Source organism: Erpetoichthys calabaricus, chromosome 8 (assembly GCF_900747795.2).
Source record: "Erpetoichthys calabaricus chromosome 8, fErpCal1.3, whole genome shotgun sequence".
Lineage (NCBI taxonomy): Eukaryota > Metazoa > Chordata > Cladistia > Polypteriformes > Polypteridae > Erpetoichthys > Erpetoichthys calabaricus.
This window is the reverse complement of record NC_041401.2, coordinates 125,600,478-125,622,946: the sequence shown is the minus strand read 5'-3', so window position 1 is coordinate 125,622,946 and position 22,469 is coordinate 125,600,478. Positions and strand designations below refer to the sequence as shown.

The window sequence follows — 22,469 nt, the reverse complement described above, 5'->3', positions numbered from 1 at the left end:
AACAGTCCTAATTCTGAAATTAACGTAACTAATTCTCATCAAACCCTGTACAGTTTAGTCACTTCATTTAGATCTTTCAACCTTGTGCTTCCTGGAGAAATAGAAGAAATAGCTATTAAACCTGTTGAACTGAAGAAATCTATGATTACTTCTATTCAAAGCAAAGTAGTGACATCTTTACACACTTGTAACAGGTTCACTTTTTAACTTTCTTACAATATTAATGTTCAGGAAATTTTATCATTCAGTCATTACCGGTAAGTATTTCAAACTAATTGCATATATGCACTCTTTATTATTTTATTTTACCTTTGATTTAATTTTGAAATGGGCTCTACTAAAGTCATCTACATCGTGCATTTGTTAATGTCTGATTTATACTTAAAGAGCTTGTGTCATGTACTCCACATTGTTAAATAACTTAACTGTAGATTAACATGATTTTTGCAGTCTACCTGCATGGGTCAATATATCCATCATGATGCAATAACTCACTTATAAACCTGCACTATAAAGTGAAGTAAAATTTTGTTTTTAAAAGTAATACCTGTATTGGTCTCTTTTGACTGTAATCACTGACTGTTAAAATTAATGTGCAACTTGTTTAGGATATTATACCAGTGACACACAGCTTTACTGGTAACATCCCTATAAACAATTTAATTTAAATATAACTTGCTATTAACTTCACAGTTCTTTAGGAACATGGTATGGGGTGGGGAGGATCTATTTTATCTGCTTATTATTTACAGTTAGCACCTTGCTAACTTGTCCATATATGGGGGCCTTCTTGTGTCTATCTTCTTTATTTTCTCAATTCTGTCATCTTTGATCCTCACTCATTTTGATTTTTCTGCAATACAAGGCTGGAAGCCAATGTTTGCTCAGTGCGGGCCTTCCTTAAAGTGTGTTTCTACAAGTGCATACCTGCACTGGTGTTGTTGTCTAGGTTAAGGCATGCCATAATTAGTCCAACATGTTAGTTTTTTTTTTCCTGGGTGCCCCATCACAGCTGGGAGGTGAATCAGTCTTTCAGATTTGTTTAGTGCTATTAGGTAAGGCTGAATAAACATTTAGCAAAAATAGACAATAATATCAGAAGGGAACAAGCTCAGATCAGGTGCTAATGTCATTGTAGCATAGCATTTCGTGATTCTGGTTTTACTGTACCCATCTTCCGTAGAAGTGACTTCTTAAGTCTCTTCTTTATTTAAATCTGAACATTTTTCCTCGTGTGGGAAATACATACTGTAGCAAGCCTGGACAATGTACTACGTGAAAAAGAAGGTAACATAATTTGCCTTTGCGTTTTAAGTATTTGATTTGCACTCTTTAGTAGCATTAATCTTTGTTATTCTAAGCTGTGCAAAGTGTAATTTACATTATGTGTGTGATAAATTTGCTTAATAATTTTGTTAATGAATGGTTGTATGGCAGAGTTCACCTTCTGTCTAATTTTTATGTTTTTTGGAATTTATGTTACAGAACTGAAATCTTAAAATCTAATTTTAACTGTATCAGTTTCTATTAATGTTTTTCTTTCTGAGAGGGGGTTGCTGTGTTTGTCTTGTATCTGTTGTATAACGTTCATTGTACTAGTGCTTGCCAGTATCAATATATGAACTGATAAATCATAACTTTAGGTATCGATTATCATCCAACAACAATTTGTTCCTTCAATTTTGCAGCCTGTTTTACTTTTTCAGACGGTTCCATTTGTTTTCCTTTTGTATAATTTCTTTTCTGTTACATCTCACTCTCTAATGCCTTTTGTGTAGCACCTCAAAGGTTCTAAGAAATAACACTGACTTTGTAGGAAAAATCATGTTGTCTGTGTGAAGGTGGCCTGTTTTGCCTATGTCTGCATAATTTTTTCTCCACATACTGAGATCTTTCTCAGATGCTTTCTGTAAGTGTTAAGTTAATTAGCGATTTTAAGCTGACCTTTATGTGGATGTAAGTATGATGAATTGACTCTCCATCCATGCTTGGTTCATGCCCTTTGCCCAATCTTGAAAAGACCCAGTGACTTTGAATCGTCTTAAAGTGGGTGTGGGAATATTAAGTTTGGCTTTATAGCAATAGAAGCTCTTGAACACTATATTTCAGCTTAAGTGTATAGCCTCAGTCAGAATGTAACACTGACCTCTTTGCTGCATTTCAGTGTTGTATATTTTTTGTTTTTGGCATTTTATACATAATCTGTATTGAAACCATCCACTCTTCCATTTCCTAACTCTGCTTTTTCTCATACAGAATAGTGTAAGGAATTAATTCTTTATAGAGCAACAGTCCATCACAGGGCATAAACAAACCCACAGAAACATTCCCCTATATTTACTTATATCACAGCAATTTATTTTAAGATATGTAACAAAGCAAAATTACCTAGAGAAAACCCATGGAACCTTGGAAAGAACATGCAAACTTAGAACTACCAGGAAACTAACTAGACAATATTATAGAACAGTTACGTCTCCAGACTGACTCCAATAATGGGTCTTATGTATTCTTTTACATGCTAGAACAGATCACTAATATTGACAAGTAGAACATTTCAAGGTTTGTGGATCCAATTGCTAAAGACTTTGCATCTTGTAAATGCTGTTTTTATCCTTGGAACAGATGGCTTGTATCTTGTGATTTTAATTTATACTTTGGACTATAGTCATTGATAAGTTCTGCACAAAAAAGTGGTGAATATCCTGCTTTTAGTTGTTTTCCTTGCTGTCATATTTTGAATTATCTATAGAGTCATAATCAAATAATTTTATCAGCCTGATGATAAAACTCCAAAATAATTAATTCTGTTTCAAAGCACTGAATTAACTAGATTTTCTATATCCTGCATATTAGAAAGCTGCCTTATTTTTCCATTATTTATACACAGGATTAGGCAAATCTTAGTTAAGAAATGTGATGACTAGAAATTAAGTGTTAAAGATAAGATCTTCATTATAGATAAAGCCTACCAAATAAATGATCATATTCTCAAAAGAATATAAAATATTTTTTTAATTAATATTGTATTTTCTGTTAGAAATTTTCATAGTATGTTTGTTTGCTCTACACTCACTATTAACGTTGATAGTCTATAGCCTCAGTATTTCTGCAGAAAATGTATGTTTACTCCAATATTCATCTCTTTTTGTTTTCTGCTCTGTATGTGATCAATTTGTTTGGGCCTGTTATTTCTTCTGGTTTTGATGAGTTCTCTTTTCTACCTGTCTGTGGAATACATAGTCTGTTGCATGTTTAAATTGTGCTATATTTTTAGGTTTCTTTTTAAATTTTCTTTCCATTTAATGTTAGTTTATCTTTATTTTATATTTATGTTTCCTCTCATGTTTTGTGTATCAGATTTTATTTTTGCCCAGTAGTCTGTTTATTTAGGACCAATCATCATATGTTTATATGTCATGGTCTGACTACTAAGATACATTACCGGTTCTTGCACCTTTTCCAGGATAATTTCCATCATTCCTTTCTAAAGTCTCTAAGGAAGAAAGGCCATTAATGAAAAGTCTGTAAGTGATACCCTCTCAGCAAACCACCATGACAGCACTCCACAAATATCTGCAATTGAGTTTAACAAAGCCTGTTGTTGGACTGCTAAGTCAACTGTAAACATTTTGGCTTCAGGGTTATTTAATCCGAGTCTTAACAGACAATGTACCTATATAAGTGCAGTTTTCCCATCCTACAAGTCGAAAATTGTCCTTGATAAAACTTTTATACATCCATCTGCAGATTAATTTGGTAAAACCTGAAAATTCTGATAGTCATTTATTTTATACTTTACTTTTGCCTCTCATTCACAGTGAGTCATTTGTGGTTTTATGAAATAGGTTTGACCATTTAGTAGTATGTGCCAAATGCACACAACAAAAATGGTTAAACATAAGATTTTTTTCAGAATAATTTTTTACTTTATTCTCAATTTTTCTGTTGAGAAACATGCAAAATATAAATGACACTATAAATGATTGTTGCTGTATACGATCAAACGCTAAAACATTATTCGTTCTGAAGCTACTACTATTGCAGATAGCTTCTATGAAAGAAGATTTCTCTTGACTGAATATTTGTAACCAAATAGTTTATAATTTTATTTTAGATGAAATACCATTTAAAGATTTGGTTAAGCTAACACCAAAGTAAGATGAGCCAGAGTATCCAAATGAGGTCAAAAAAGATAATTCAAGATGTTTAATTTAATAAGTAGTAGGATAAATTGATGTATGGATGGAAACAGAAGGACAGCTTCTTTCCAGGTTCAGTCATATTCAGAACAAAAATTTGTCTTCATTGCAAAATGACAAATTCAATCTAGCTACTTTTTAATTAGGCTAGTAATTTTATGAGAAAAGCACTGAAAATACCACTTCACTCAATGCTATCAAGCTTAGATTTAAAAGTATCTTTAAAACTGCACTGGAAACACATCCCAGGCAAATCTCTTTCAAATCCAATTAAGGAGTAAATGCAAGAGAAAACTAATAATTGGGTAGATAAATTTTGGTTACACTAACAATTTCAGCAATTGAGAAGACAAGGACAGGAGAGACCTAACATTTCAAATCATACAGTCCATGTGAATGGTAGCTAACAAAATAGAAGAAATATTAATAAACACAAGAAGAAAATGTAGGGGAAAATCTATTTAAGATTAAAGGTTTAATATCACAAATTGTGATAGGAGTTGTCTCTGGCACAAGCTCTTCACCCCCAAGGCAACAAAGTATTGAAAAAAATGCAAAAATTCAACAACCAAATTTCCATTTGTGAACCCAGTTCACTATATAGTTATGACAAATATAGTATAAAACAAGAAGTGAAAAATGAATGGCACCTTTATTAACAAAATATAGGGAGGGAATACACAAAATTGAATGAATCAGAGTACAAAAGAACTGAGTAAATAACAAACCTACTGTCCATCTAGACCTACCTTCACAGGCTTAAACCTATGTCTATCAGCTGGGATGACTCCCCACCACAGCACCACCAGGAAACACTCCCTATTTCACTTCAAGGCTCTCTCTCTTTCTGTGTCTCCTTCTTTTCTCTTACTTTTTTACTAGCTGAGCATTTTGCTACTGCCTTCTGAACTCTGTATTATGTAGTCCTCTTGCAGTTACATGACTTTATACCTTCTCCTGGGTCAGTTTCAGGCCAAGCCCAAGAATCACAGCTTTCCATTTGCTTCACAGACACCTAACTATCAATATCTTTGAAGGCTTCTTGCATCCATGCACTTCTGAGCATTCGGTTATCCTTGACTTATGTTTCCTAGGTAGCACGCAGAACTACCTGCACTATCTAAGGAATGGGACAGTCTCATATATTCTCTTCTGTAACAACCAGGAGGTGCTGCCAACTCTATTGTCCCGTCCTTATCCTTGCTGTATCAGCTAAGGAGGCAATCACTGAGAATTAGATGGTTCCCTCAAAGCTGTTTCTCTCTCTGTTTTACTGTCCTGCCTACTGCCCTTCCAGGTTATATGGCATACATAAAGAATATACCTCTTCATAGAAACCTCCATGTTTCTATAACTGCCATTTGCAGGACCTTGTCTACTGCCAATATGGATCTCACTCTCTCTGTTCCTTTCCTGGAGGCTATCTGTGTGACTTTGTCCTGCCAAGCCTTATTTCCATCCTTGTGGTATTCATGATCCTAATAGCCATTTGCAGGTAGCATCTGTTGTACACAGTTATAAGACAAACTGGAAGACTGAGGAAGAGCTAAAGATGGACTGTTAAGGCAATTGTCTTCCAAACTTTCAATAAGTTAGGTCATTCGAAAACTAACTGAAAATTAAAATTATTTCGTAAACAATTTTAGAAGGTATGATTTAGTTTCAGATTATTGCAAATACAGAAAAATGGAAGTTTACAAATCAAGTATAATCTATATCATGGGGAAATCCAAATCAAAAGTTTGATAAATATATGTAAAATGTGTAATCAATATTTCTCAAACCTGCTTAATCCATTTCAAGGTCATGATAGTATTTTTAGATGGCATTCTGGCTACACTGGACACAAGATAGGAAACCACCTTGCACAAGAGTACCAGTCATAAGCACTTCAACAATGTTAGTTTTTAAAGCATCTAAAAATAAATAACATACTTAAGTTATCGAAAGGAAATTAATTTGCAGTCAAAGTAATTATTTAAGTTCCTTAAATCAGAGTTATACACATTTGTAATCAATTCACTCTGTAGCACTCTATTAAACAAGTATTCAAATTAACTAATATATTATTCAGCATTCTGTAATGTTATTGAAACAACGAAATGTACAAAATACTCAAACTACAGTTAACCTGAAAGAATTAAGTGTAGTGGGCATTGGCCATATTAGTTTATTATTAGCAAGCAATAAACATATAAGTAATAAAGGTTATCAGGAAAAAATTGTAAAAAAAGTAAGAATAACTTTATAAAATTGTTAACTGAATTTGGTATTAAATAATTGTAAATTTTAGCTAGTTTCAAATATGAGATTAAGGTGATCAGTGGACATTTTCCAGCAATCTATTAATTTTTTTTTCTGGTTACTAAAATGAAAAATCTAAAAATAAAAGCCTATGATGTTTGTTTGGTGTTTATTTGGTATGCTTGTATTTTTCAAAGGTCTGGACTTATTCAGTTTTCCGGGTATTATTCCAATTGGAATGTTTTAAATAGCTGTCTATTGTGCAATTGTACTTTCAAGTTAGTTTAACTTTATTCTAAAACTGTCAATAAAGAAAGTCAGACTTTTTCAAGTGAAAACGTCTGAGAACTTAGTTCTGATAGCTTAAATGAAATTCAAAAAAGTGTTGAAGTACATGCTTTTAACCTATAGTTTACAGAAGCAGCAAAAGCACCACCCTCTCCACACCATTTGCAAGTGATACGCCTTTAAGTGTAACTTGTAATCAGAAACCCTTTAGGTGAGTGTATATCTTCCAGTTTCTTACCTGTCTCTTCTCTTCTCTCCTCCCCCTGTCCCTAACTTCTTTCAGTCCCAGTACAACCTGCTAAGCAGCGGCATGGATCAAAATCTCAGCAGTAGAGCGGCATCCACCAGCCCATACAGTTCTGAGCATACTTCTAACGTCCCAACGCCGTCTCCCTACTCACAGCCTAACTCTACTTTTGATGCAATGTCACCTGCTCCTGCCATCCCATCCAATACGGACTATCCGGGTCCGCATAACTTTGAAGTAACTTTCCAGCAATCCAGCACCGCAAAGTCTGCCACCTGGACGGTGAGTCCTACTTCATTTACCTTCTGTGCAAAACATTTGCATGTTCTTTCTCGTTTAGGGAGAATGGTGCCCTGTCTTAAAAAAAGAAAAAACTCAAAAGCAGAATTTGTATAAGTCTGACCCTCTCCACACAATGAAAGTGCTCTTTAGTTTTGAGGTGCTTTATTTTAATATGCTATATTATTTCACTAGTATGTGTAACTTCTGCAAATAGACTGTTTTCTAAAAAATGATTTATTTTGACTGTACATTCATTCAGACTACTTACCATGTTTGCTAAATGATTTATCACTCCTTTTCTTTCACATTTGTAAAATCTTTCCCTACCTGCTTAATCAGCTATTATCAATAGTTATGTTTATATGTTTTATTTGTCTGTGGACAAATACTTTTCAGATTATTTCTGTAATGTATTCTTTTGTTTATTTCACGAGTCTAGAACTCTCATTCAACTGCTGGTATTACTGCCACTCCTAGAAAGGTTAATTGTCATGTATGTCATCATCTGATGTGTAATATATAGTTAGCTAAATGAGTAAATGTCTACAACCTCTTGAGACTCGGAAGAAAGACTGCAACTACACTAGTATGTAATGGGGAATTCAGACCAAAAGAAGCATTTAATTGACATTATCACATACTATATATGTGGGTATCAATCCTCATTTTATAACACAACGTCCTTGTATATTTCTTACATATTTGCTGTCAGTTGTGTTTTTCAAAATTGTCATATTCTCACGTTTTATGTGGCTAAATACAATAAATGGCAGTGCGATTGTATGGTTTTTTTAAAATAATATATAAAATTATGAATTTAGTGTTCATAATGTTATAAATGTGTTTTCTCTTAAGCCCTGTAAAGCACATTCTGAAGTGATAGAAGCATAGGAACATGTTATATTTACTAGATATTTAATGATGTGCTTCATAGGAAGTATACAGCTTACATGTGATGTGACTGAAAAAATAAAATATCAGACTCAATCAGATATTATAACATTAAACAATGTGGATAATGAGAATGTCACAAATGAGCATTTTGTGCTCATCTTCACCCTCAACCTAATTAGAAAATAAAAAATTAGAATCTTCTTTTTGTAGTCATGTATAAGTAAGTAATTCTGACTTTGCTAAGTATCAAAAGGTACATTTATGTTTTAATTAACTGCATTTAATTGATACTAAAAAACAATTTTATGTAGTGGACATAAATGTGTGTCTGTTCAATAGTTGGGGCTCTTTTTCAGATTTACCCTTCATTCTGATATGGTCCTTTGGTGCTTCAAAAATTGTTTCTTTAACATTAACAGTCACATGACTGGATTATTTACCCATATAAAGACTACAATGTGAATTGAATGTAACCTAATTGAATGTGAATTTCCCCTTGGGAATAATAAACTATCTATCTATCTATCTATCTATCTATCTATCTATCTATCTATCTATCTATCTATCTATCTATCTACAAGGCCATGATTTTAGGTGGATTAATGACGCTTAATTGGCCTAAATGATGATGTAGGCTTGTGTATGTTTGTGCCTTGCAAAGAATAAGTGTTTTGTCCAGAACTGGTTGTCTGCCTTGTGGCTCTTGTTCAAAATTAACATTAAACACCTACCATCCTATATATTGAAAAGTTGGTTTAGAATATGTCTTACATGTGTAATATTTGAATTTTAAAAATAGAACATATATCATATCACTCTTTAGGTTTTTATATTGCTGTGAAAACTAAACAAGCAAGCATTATTTGAAATCAAATAAAAACAAAAGTACTAAAACTAAAATGTCCATCACATGCTACAGGTTCAGGAACAGTGAAAAGAGGAAAATAAATTTCTAAATTATACATTTTTACAATTATATACTCACTTATGTAAATCTTGTTGTTTATATCAGGATTTAACTTTGTAAACACATAGGCACAACATACACATTAAAGAATAGCACCTAATTTTATGTTTCTGGCATTAAAATAAAATTATCAAATCATTAGCATCTCAGTTGGGTTGGGCCACATCCTTTTTTTTTCTTCAAATGGCTAATCTACATTTTGTCTTTTTTTTTACCCTTTTTCATCTTCATGCCTTGCTTAGTAAGAAGTAAACAAAAGCCTGTGCTAAAAGCTTAGTCTATAAAGAAATTACTGTGTGGAGGCACAGACACAATAAAAAGAATTTCACGGCCTAGGGGTTATAACTAACTAAACTATTCAAGCAATGCCAGAGACCAGAGAAGATGAAACATTTCTCCTGTAGGAGGAGCTACATTCTAGTGTTGGAAGTCAAGTCTAAGTGTTCATCTCTGATGTATCTAGTTGGCAGTTCTTACTTAACGAATGAATATAGCTTACGATGCCAAAGCAGATCTAAGTTTATCTTTATTTAGCTATAAAGTGTTAAATACATTTATAGTCAAAGATGTTTAAGAAACTTTGGAAATATTTATATTCATCTGGAAAGAGAAACACAATGCTAATTTAAAATTAGGTACTGTACTTCAGAAAGACTGCAGGGTTATTTTGTTTCTTTTTATGTTTGTCAGAATTATTTAAATGCTATTTCTAGGATAGAGATACAGTTTGCACCATAGTACCCTCTTTTAAATTAACAAACTTTATCAATCCATATATGACAATTTTGTCTTAATCTTTATTTTCCTCCAAGTGAAGCAGACTGTGTTTAGAATTTTTGTGATGTTCGGCTTGTGTTTTCAAGCCCAATTAGCTATTTCGTTTGTTTTTGGTCAGATTTTATTACTAGGTACCAGTTTTACATTGATTTCAGTTAATGCCACTTCCCCGAGGTGCTACCATTTTGAAATCATACCAGTTCCCTAAAGGTACTATTCTGTTTTTGAAAACATGTTTAGTAATATTTCACTGTACATCTTTTAATAATTAAGCTGTAAATACTCAACTCACAATGATCCTTATGTTTCACTTACTGAATACATCTGGTAGTGTTTTTACTTGTGTTTTCCACTTGTGATTTACACATAGAGTTTAAGATATGAACTCACAAATTAAGAGGTTGGGAGCATGCACTGATTATAGCACATTCTGCACTCACCACACAACAAACCCACATGGATTGGGACCTGAGCATAGCCGTGCAATGGGTGACGCATCAGCACCACACTGGAACAGTGTAAGGCTTTTTACAGTGGCTGGAATGCCAATCTTGCCACCAACCCCCAACTTTTCCCTTGAACATTGGAGGACCTGCTTGCAGGGCTGGATGAAGGTTAACATCATACCCAGGATGAAGCAATTTCAAGTTAAGGGCTGTGCTCAAGGGCCCAACGGAGTAGAGTCACTTCTGACGTTTACGGGATTCAATCCAGCAACCTTCTAATTGCCGGTGCAAATCCCTAGTCTAAGAGCCACCACTCCGCCCAATCTAGCACAAACTAAGCATTTAAACAGAATTACTCTAGACTTTTACTGTAAATAGCAAGATACAATATGCACCTCAAAGTTCTTTTTACCTTTGGCTTCTGTTCAATGTATAGTTGTGGAAAATGATGTGTGCCACTAGATCTTGTGTATTTTTTTCACAATTTACATTCATCTCTAAACTTCCCATTTTGCAGGTTATATACTGTACATATTATTTATTTTAAAGCTGTGCATTTATTTAATTTTGACTTATTTGCCCAGTTCCATTTATTTAGACTCCATCAATATTTAAATATTTAGTTAAGTAATATCTGTCAATCCACTTACTGTAGCATTTCTCTCAAATTACTTCATGTTTTTATGCACTGAAATGTTTGTATATATGAATGAGTAGTGGTTCTATCACTCACATGTGTAGTCTGCACATTTATTTCCTTTTAAATGGAAAAGAACATCATGTCATAACTTTTTTTCCTGTAAACAGTGAAACCAAATCTGGATATAAATGTACATCTATACTTATAAGGTATTTTTTCAAAATATGTTTTGAATGTTTATGTAGAAAATATTATTTTTCTATTGCTGTCCAATATTTTGTTGCTGCTTCATATAAAATTGAATTAAATTGGTAACACAGGATGTTACTTTTCTAAACCCAGGCTTATTTCACTTCAAAAAACTTTTTGGCTATGTAACTACATTAAAATACATAGCAACATATACAGTGCTTAGACAATGTAAAAGAAAATCAAGGAGATATTTCTGTCAAAGGAAGTGCCATCTGACTATGAAGACAGATATATACTTATTTTATCCTTTATCTTTTGTTGATTGGGTAATTTCTAATTTAATCTTTTAGTGTTATGTGTTCATTTAAGTCATCTTAATGTACTGTTTGAAAAAAAAGACCAAATAGTTTTATATTCATATATGTTTAAAGATATTGTTTTGCACAAATCAGCTTAATATTGTCACAAACAAAAACATTTTAAAGCTATATTGCAGCTGACTCTGTTATATGAATTATTTAACCAATTGTTGATTATGTGAATGCCTCATAAAGCAAGCAGGAAAGAGCTCTGCCAAATCCTAGAATTAGGCCAAACAGTACGGTATTTCTGTTGTTGCTAGTTACTATTTTGAGCCAATGTCATATTACGTGACTTCTAGTCGTGGGGTATGTCATATTTGCCAATTGCAGTTGCTGACCTTGTAGCTGGACCATGTCAGTTTACAAAATTGAAAATCGCTGGCCATGTGAGTTTTACTGACAACATATGAACCTTCAAGCACCCTTTATTCTGACAGCTATTATACACACAAATCCATCCTTGTCTTGGTTTGATTTTGTTGGAACTACTTGGAGTTAGTTGCTGGACATGTCATGTTACCAATTGTGTGTTTGTAAGCACCAAATAGAAGAAATTAAATTTAGAAGACTGAAAATATGGTAAATTTAAAGAATAGTCAGAATTAATTTTATTGTATAAAAGTGCATTTCTGCTAAAAAGCCCAACATATTGAAATACCATGTGGATTGAGGAGAGACTGTTATGCTGTTCAGAATAATAAGAAAGACTCCAAAGTAGTACCGAAAGGTTTATTTATTTAAAAATAAATATAACGTATAGATAAAATTACACAAAGTACAAAACAAAGTAAAAATAATGTTACGGGTTTCTGGATCTTCTTTTAAAGATATTTCCCATATTTATTAGATGGGATGACTGATCCACAATCCACCACAGTGCTGGCTCTAACATTCCTTTCCAACACATTCTGTACTTCTTACTGTGGCATCTGTGCTTTTGCCAATACTAGTCCTCCCAGTTAAAGCAGTAGGCAACACCAACACCAACACTTGCTCACTTAATGAGGTAGAAGGCAGGCTGTCATACACTACATAACCTTGCTACTACCATTTACCATACTCCTGATCTGTTCTATTTATCCCACAGCATCCTTCCATTTTTGCTTACCTGTGCTTACTACTCCCCAGTAAGCTCCTGGTACAGCTACAACTGTTACCCTTTACAGATCTATTGATCCAATGCATTGTCTATAATACCTGCCTTGACTTGGAATCCTTTTATAGCTGTTAAACTGTTGGGCTCCTCTTCTAAATGTAGCCATATCTGCATCTGAATATGCACAATACTGTATAATAACTAAACTTTGCATGTGTACTGTACTGTAGTATTGTTAATGTTCTCATTTAAAATCAAGCTTACACACTCTAATCCACTTGGCTTGTTGCTCTAGAGCAGTGATTCTTAACTTTTTTTGAGTCACGGATCCCTTTAAGAATCTGATGAAAACTATGGACCCCCTTCCCCAGAAATATTCACATAAACACAAATTTGCATGCAATGAATTTAATGTACTTTATTTATCGAGATTTGTCTTATACATATATGACATACACAAAGTATTATTAAACTTTAAATTAAACAATCTAAAAAAACACACCTTTTCTTATGCAAAAAGTAATGACCACTCATTATAATTATGAAATACAATCCTCTTGTGCAAATTAAAACAGATCTACTACTACTATGTTTTCTGCTATCATTACTACTACTGCTACCACTACATCTACTCTAAATCAACAGTACTGGGTTGTATAGTGAATATAAATGTTCATTTTTATCTTACCCTCACAGACCCCCTGAAGAACCCCTGTTCTAGAGCTTAGAGTGAAACAGTAACATTTTCAGATCTGCCATTGTACAATGCTCTCTCAATTTTTACTATCTGTAAATCATTTTAGGTACTAGTTGATCTTTCCTGTATTGTTTGCAACATTTGTAATGTGGTTAATGTTATTTAGTCCTTAATTTTCTTGTTATTAATTATTACTATTTTTGTATTTGTTTCTTTAATGGGTACTGTCATTTTTTGACTTGGTTTTCAGGGTCATCACAATACTGTTGTTAGCATGATGTCTTTTGCAAGGCACATATTCTGCTGTGCAAGCAGCAGCCTTTTTTCAAAAGCTCCATATTTCTCACTGTTCTTCTGTTTGTTTCTGAATTTCCTTACTAGTTAATAGTCTTATTCAGCCAAATTTATCCCTGGGGACAAATAAAGTTGTATCTATCTATCTATCTATCTATCTATCTATCTATCTATCTATCTATCTATCTGTCTGTCTGTCTGTCTGTCTGTCTGTCTGTCTGTCTGTCTGTCTATCTATCTATCTATCTATCTATCTACCTCTATGAGTGACATCAATGCTGTTTAAAATGGAGATGTGCTACACTTCATGTCCAAGCTCAGAATAAACATCAAAACAAACAGACAACAAATTATATTTAAGGGAAGGATTATTAATTATTGTTAGGACCTCTTGCTTGCGTGTTCCTTTGACTTTGAAATTCAGATTTAATTTTGGTACTGTCACTCAGTTTTTCATGGTTTTCCTCTGGTTACTATCTTCAGTTAATGCTCTAGATTCTCCCATAAACACTCTTTATTTACTGGTCTTTTGACCACTGGTCAATCCTTTAAACTTGTCTTTTCCCTATTGATTCACAATATTCCATCCATCCATCATCCAACCTGCTGAATCCAAACACAGGGTCATGGGGGTCTGCTGGAGCCAATCCCAGCCAACACAGGGCACAAGGCAGGAAACAATCCTGGGCAGGGTGCCAACCCACCGCAGGACACACACAAACACACCCACACACCAAGCACACACTAGGGCCAATTTAGAATCGCCAATCCACCTAACCTGCATGTCTTTGGACTGTGGGAGGAAACCAGAGCGCCCGGAGGAAACCCACGCAGACACGGGGAGAACATGCAAACTCCACGCAGGGAGGACCCGGGAAGCGAACCCAGGTCCCCAGGTCTCCTAACTGCGAGGCAGCAGCGCTACCCACTGCGCCACCGTGCCGCCCTGATTCACAATATTATTATTCTAAAAATAAAAATAAAATGAAGTTGGCATGGGTCAAAGCACTCCTATAGTAGAACAGCTGGACAAACCACTGACACTAATTGAAATACGCAATTTATCAATTGTTTACAAAGCGGTTAAGATCCAGATGGCCATCTAGCAGAATTTTATAAAAAAAAAAAAGGTGTCTGTTAAATGAACTCCATTAATGCTACTTACGTTTGAGGTAGCTAAAGAAGATAACATGTCACCCAAAACTGAACACCAGGCATCAATCAAGTCTATCCAAAGAAGCCTCTTGTGTGTGCAACTTATGGATATGTGTAACAACTGAATAATGATGTTAAGGCCTTTGCAAAATATAATATTACAAAATTAATCTGGTTTTCTGGTTTGTAAAAGATCAGTTGTCAAACCTTCACTGATTGTTTGATATTGTATATACCCATTCAGTATTTGAGCTTAAAAAAGTCCTGCTATTTCTGGGTGCAGAAAAAGTGTTTAATAGTACAGTTCTGGCACATTTACTTTAGAATTACATTAATGAGCTCTTGATCAGCTCTGAAAAAATTCTGAACAGATCATCTTAAAAGAGAATTTGTTTTTTCCAATTTGAGATAAAATGGAATGTTGTTATTCTATTGGGTTATAGAAGATGGATTGGAATTCTTCCAGGAAATGAAAACAAGTCTTTTTGCAAGTAGTGTGGTGCAAGATGTACCACAGTTATTTTAAATCCAATCCTTCCCAAGAGATATACAAATATTTTCCCCTAAAGTGTTTTTAAGTGTATGACATTTCCAGAACATGTGACCTAATGATGCAAGCACTTGATGACATCTTTCACAGGTTGGATCTTGCCATGGATACACATTAGACAATTTTAGATGTAATATATATGAACACTTAACAAATTTTAGATGAATTATGGTGTTTTTAGCATATATTGAACAAGATTTTTTTTTATGAATGGCTAGATTCCATTCCTTTTCTAGGTTCAAATCTCACCTGGGTTGTTGTTAGATCATTAGGAAGTAAATTACTACTGAAGATGATCTTCTATACTACATTGTTAACTTGACAACTGAATTTACTTAGCTCTATAACTCAGTGGGAAAAGAGAAAATTATATTATCTAAAACTGAAAAAAGACATTTTATTCATGTGGAATAGTGTGAAGTTTTTTCAGAGTTTGTAAGAATTAATCAGTGCAATTCTTAAATATATTTGCTGTGCTTTGTTGTCTTCTGTTTCACTTCTTATGCTTTAACTAATATAATATAATTGATTTATTGGTATCAAATGGCTCTCTTAACTGATTTGGGGTGAGGTTTCAAGTGTTGATTGTGATGTAATGCATCTTAACTATCTATTTAATATGTTGCTTCAATTAAACTTATGATCTTAACTATTCATTTGATATGTTTAATCGATTAAATTTATGACTGGACTTTTTAAAATTCATATAGCATTGTGTTTGCTTTTTCTATCAAAATAGAAAAAATTAAGATTTCTTTTCCTTCATTAACTCAAGTTTACTCTGACATTCAGTGATGCAGGAGTACTATATCTGGAAGTACTATATTCAGTGATGCAGGAGTACTATATCTTGGTCTGTAATCTTGCATTATCTAATAAATCTGTAAATGTATTTATAATAATAATTTTAAGATTCACTGATGTAAAGAAATTGACTTTGCATGTGAAGCCTCTCCAAATGTCCGACTATTTATACATCCATTCCTAGTGAAACACTTGAAGCCAAGTTCTAATAGTGGTCACTATATTGCTTGTTCATATTCTTAGTTTTAGTTAAATTCTATTCAGTAAACACTGATACCCTATCATAAGGATTATACAGTAGATATAAATTAGCTAAAACCTATGAATGGGATACTAGACCTAAAATAACATTTTCATTCATGATTAATCTAATTTAGTATACATACATTTAATTTAGCAGGACTTTTGTACAATGAAATTTCCATACTTGTGTAAGGTTTGAAAATTAATGCTCTTATAATTTGATCCTTACTACTGAAGAATGCATTTCAGGTTGGTATTCCCCAAAAACAGGGCAAAATAAGAATTTTTAATTGTTACTGAAAAGCCAGTTACAGGTTTATTACTATGTACAACTGCACACTAGTTACATTTTTCTGATGTTTTAATTCTTTGAATTTGCAGTGCATAATAAACCATAAGCATGTACTGTTACAAGGATGCACATTATAAAATATAGTTTTTTGTTTTCCTTGGCAAATAAGGAAAGGAGAATTTGAAAACTTGCTTGGGTTAAACAAAGGGATTTTTTCAGAACTTTAAAAAATCATAAAATATGAAACTGAGAAAATACTGTTGAGCCTTATAAATCTTGAGACCTTAATTTAGCTTTCATTGTGTTTATTTCTTGGTTCAATTTTTATTATGCACCTTTAGAAAATATTGGGTGATGGTTAGAGCACCTTGGCATTCACTAACTGTCAGGATATTTTATTGACCAAATGCGGCCTAACACCAGTGACAAAATAAACAATAAAACAGCCTTAAGACTCACTTTGTCCCCTTTAATGAAGTGTCACCAGTTTTCATTTAGGTAACGATTGTGTGATTTCTATAAAATTGTTTAATTCTTATAATTGTTTTATGAAAAACATGTTTAACCAGCATAAAAAATATACAATTTAGATTTTTGTAGTTTCTGTTCCTATGAGAATACTAAATTGAAATCTTACATTCTTTCATCTTGCTCTTTCTGTTTCACTTCATTTATTTATCTTATATTTTATCTACTTATTTATATAATGTGTAATGTCCTTTTTATCTGTTTAACTTTGAGGTAATGCAAACAAGTAGGAAGAAAGTGAATATAGTCAGTAATCTGCTTAAATCTTTTGAACTGCAACTTTAATCCAGCACTTAGACTCTCCTCTATCATCAGACAGGATTTTTTGACAATTATAGTGCCATAAGCATTTTAGTACATTGTTGTCTGACCACAGTAGCTGAAACATTTGTGTGCATCTAAAGAAAGATTAAATGTGATTAAAATAAGTGTCCTTTATTCTGAAACACAGACTAAAAAGATTGTCTTGTAAAAATTAAATTTTTATAGTGTATTTTCTATTTCTTGTTTAGAAAGAGTTTTTTTGTTTGGTTTTTCATTTTGAACTAGAATTAAAGAATTAGGCAACTGGTTTACAAAAATGTAAACAGTTTGTATTAATGCTGCTTTGTATGTTATGTTTTTGTTATAACATTACTTAATTATAATTTTTATCGTTTGTGTTTTTGTTCTTAGAATTTAGTTATAGTCAGCCTGAAAATACAAACAAGTTGGTAATCTAGCAAGACCAAATCCAACATAACTTTAAAATTGTGTGAGATTAAAAACTAAGGTAAACTCCTTTTTACTTGTTTACTGTTTAAGTTCCTTGAAAGTACATTTAGTGTTTTGGACGTTTTAAGCTCCAGTTCTTAAATATTTTTTGTTGTGTTCCTTACGTTCCTTATGTTTATTACACATACATAGGCTTTACTTTGGGATGGACCTGACATGTAGGTCAAAAACATTGGATAGTGTTGTCACACACCATCTCAAACCTTTTCAGTTCACTCCTTTCTTTGAGTTTTTCAGAAGAAGTATATGATGAAGGCATTGCTTTTTGTCTGGGTTGCAGAATTTTGACACCAAAATACTTTGGAAGGTTCACATTCAACTTTCTTCATAGATATTCAACTGCAGAGTTCTTCTTCTTTCGGCTGCTCCTGTTAGGGGTTGCCACAGCGGATCATCTTCTTCCATATCTTTCTGTCCTCTACATCTTGCTCTGTTACACCCATCACCTGCATGTCCTCTCTCACCACATCCATAAACCCTCACTTAGGCCTTCCTCTTATTCAACTGCAGACTACCTCCCAGAAATGATTTATTCATATAAGATGTGTAAACATTTTGGAAATGTGTTTTCAGTTCCCTAAGTTCAGTATTCATTGTTGATCTTCTCTGGAATATGTGATTAAAACCTTTGAGAAAAATACTGATATAGTGTACTAACTGTGAGAAGTAAGAAAAAAGTATCAGAAAGTCAGTGTTTAACCTTTGGAGAACATGTCAGGTAAACGTCTGCAGTAATTCAATTAATTTCCACTGTTACATTGTCAAGCTACAGTCCATGGGATATATGACACTAGAGGTACTGGAAGACTTCAAATTAACTAGAAAAATATTACTTCTTTTTGTACTGTTCAGTATGTACTTATGATATCATTTAATGCCCAGCAGAGGAAAGGTAGCCAGTTGGCCTAGGTAATCATAGATGTGACTTTGCCTTATGTTGATTATGACTTTATCAGTTATAATTGGTCATGGACCAGCAAATATTTATTTTCTTCAGTAATGCTGTTGGATGGGGTTTTTGTTTCCGTCTTCACTATATTTCATATTTTCATTATTTTGTTAGTCAAATAAAGTTCCTGTTTTATTGTGTATTAAGTATAGTTTGAGTGTTCATGTATTTTAATGTTGTAAGTTTTGTCAATTTACTATTATTGCATTAAAGTTGTAAATTTGTGCAAGTTCTCTGAACCTGTATTTAGTTAAGAGTACAATTCAAAAATAAATTGAACTGAACTGAATATTGCAGAGCTTAGGTTTTAATTTTTAGAATCAAAGAACTTGCACCAATAAAATAATATTCACAACTCTAGGGACTTGGGTTTGATTCTTGGAGCATTCACTATATTTGTGAAATTTGTCTGTACGCACATTCATTTTTATCCAGATGCTCCAGTACTCCTTGCACGTCCCAAAGACATGTATGTTACATTAAGTAGCAATGCTAAACTGGTATAGCTGATTGTAGATGTGTGCATTAATATGTCCCTTTGATGAAATTTCCATATTCCAGGGTGGATTACTGCCTTCTTCTCAATACTGTCACCATTCACCCCCACAATCTTTACCTGAGCTAACCCTGTTTGAAAAAGGATGAATGGATCAATAATTTATCAGTAATCAATAACCTTCAGGAACCTGGCATTGAATCGTTATCTAGACACTGTGGGCATCTGAGTTTTATTTGCTACTCTTGTTAAGACCCTCATCCCAAAAATGTGCATGCAGGGTTAATTGATGGTAGTAATTTATCCTTGAGTAACCGAGTGTGGATGTTGGTGTGAATGTCATCCAAGATAAAGTAGTGCCTCATTAATGTCAGACAGTGCCAAAAATGATCTACCTCAATGCAATTATATAGTGAAAAATGGATGGGTGAATGGATGAAATGGGGAGCCTATTTCACTAAAATTTGTTATACACAGGTGTTTAAGACTCTTTTGCTTTTCATACAATACCTTAATATCTATATTAATGAAACAGTAAGCTGTTTGTTTTGCTGTATTTTTTGTTCGTCAACATAACATAAATTTTGCTGAACCAATTTTCATGAAATTTTTCATGTATGTTGTCATTAGTCCATCTTAAAATACAAGCTACATAGGATATCTGGTAGAGGGTTTGTTGGTGGTGGGAACAATAACACAAACATGTTGATATGGAGACTACAGTTGCTATCAGGTAGCAGGGGTGCATTAGAGCTGATGGAAAGACACCATTATTAGCACACGCAAAGTTTTGAACTGCCCACAGGCATGGCGTTTTCTTCTCAACTAATTTGGATTATAACTTTATTATCTAGCTAGATTACAGCTTTTCTCTAAGAGCATGTAATTTTGTCTCATGAAGGATTATGTTTAACCATGTTGAATTTCCAAAAGACCATTTTTTCCCCATTTATTTTCATCTAGGCCCTTTTGTGAGAAATACATGAGGGGTGTATGGTTTTTGCAAGACCCTTAAGGCACAATGTTCCTGAATTTCAATCTCTGAAAACAATTTTAAAACTCTTAAACACCTTTTTTAGTAAGTTTTGCTGTTGCAAAACTGCATGAGAAATGAAGTTTTGAATCAATTTCCCACAAATAGTATGTGAAAGGAAACTCTGCTGTTTTGATCACCACTATATATTATTTTGTGATACTATAGTATAAGCAGGTTTACAAAATAATTGAATGGATGGATGAATAAATAGATAATATATATAACCAAAGAGTGAGATTTATGGCACCAGACAAGGACAGTGACAGCCGACTCCATATTAGACAAACTTACACATAGGGATTTAATTCCACTATGTACATGTGACAATAACTCTTAAATAAACTAATGTCACCTCATTTTTTATTAAGCAAAAACTGTAAAAGCAAATGCTACATTCTAAATTCTACATCTGCTAAATTCTTCCATTTGTATGTTGTTACTAAATTTGATATTGATATGCCACAGTGAAGCAGAATGAAACGTGATTCTTTTAGTGCATGCCAAGTCAATCTTCACAATATGATAGAAAGAGATTGACTGAAGAAGGTATTAATAACTTTTACTGTTTATTGATGGACGATATTTGGGTCAGTGTGGATTCATTTCAAACCAGTTTTGTTGAACTTGACTTGCATGTATGGAATGTTTTTTGATTTTAATAAAATAAAATATAAAAAAAAATAGTTGGAAGATATTTATTTACATTCATTTTATGATGAGGCACTTCTAATTTTTGACTTTGATAGCAGTATAGTGCAATGCTTTATAGCAATTTCAAATCAATGCTGAATGAATCAACTTTAAATAATCTTTAAGGCATTATTAAAAAGCATAAGTGAGCCCCAAGAGAGGCCCTCAAAATGGAAAGACAACACCAGTGGATGGGAGCTGGTGAATGGTGACTTCCAGTTGAGTGGCAGCATCCCTGTAATGTAGCTCATGTTTGGGCACATGCAGGGCTGCTTGGGAATTGTAGTCCTAAAGGGCAGTCTGGGTGGGGCACTTAGTGGGCTGGAGAGTGTTGCAAGGAGGAGTCTCCCCTTTGGAATGTGCTTCCTCAATACCATGCTGATGCACTTGAAGTACCCCCAGGTCCAGGTTAAAATGAACCATCCACTTCACTCAGGGGAACTGGAGTCAGGAGAGGAGAAGGACAATGCCTAGGAGGTTTGGCGGATTGTTTATTGTGAATGTATTTTGTGTAATTAAACTAAGTCTTTTGAACCCAGGACTTGTGTCTGTGAGGTTTTGTCAGGGAATTGGGGCTCTGACACGCCTCCTGTATATAAAATATGTTACCAATTGTGGAAATCTTGTGTTGAATTTTTCCATTTTTCCTTAAGCATAGCTTATTTTCTATTTTGTCTGGGTGTTTCGTAAATGTGTGACAAATTAATATGTGTGTGATTTGAACCACTGAGATAGAAAACTTAAGTTTAGTTTTGAAATTGGGTGACTTTGTTTTTCTTCTGCTAAATGGAAAGTCAAATTATTTACAACTCTGAGTGTAATAAATGTTAATTGTTTTTGTAAGCCATGGAACATGCTATTAGTTTTACACAGAAGTGATGCAGAAGCAGGCAGATCACTTTAAACCCAGAGGTCATGGATATGGTGATTCAGTTTAGAGCAGTTAGAGGTGAGAAAAACCAGAGTGTGACACAAAATGATATGCAACACATATTCCATCCATCCATTTTCCAACCCGCTGAATCCGAACACAGGGTCACGGGGGTCTGCTGGAGCCAATCCCAGCCAACACAGGGCACAAGGCAGGAACCAATCCTGGGCAGGGTGCCAACCCACCGCAGGACACACACAAACACACCAAGCACACACTAGGGCCAATTTAGAATCGCCAATCCACCTAACCTGCATGTCTTTGGAATGTGGGAGGAAACCGGAGCGCCCGGAGGAAACCCACGCAGACACGGGGAGAACATGCAAACTCCACGCAGGGAGGACCCGGGAATCGAACCCAGGTCCCCAGATCTCCCAACTGCGAGGCAGCAGC

General features: G+C 33.9%; 1 protein-coding gene across 8 annotated transcripts in view; it reads left to right on the top strand.

Moving 5' to 3' along the window:
• Positions 1–22,469, top strand: part of tp73 (tumor protein p73) — a 163,864-nt gene that overhangs the window by 71,455 nt on the left and 69,940 nt on the right. For 6 of the 8 annotated variants that reach the window (XM_051931289.1, XM_028807452.2, XM_051931288.1 and 3 more), the window contains one exon: positions 7,018–7,263. In XM_051931289.1, the coding sequence (XP_051787249.1) occupies positions 7,018–7,263 (246 nt within the window). Of the gene's footprint in view, positions 1–1,007; positions 1,288–7,017; positions 7,264–22,469 lie in introns of those variants that run through there. The other 2 variants (XM_028807453.2, XM_051931291.1) reach the window with 2 other exon arrangements.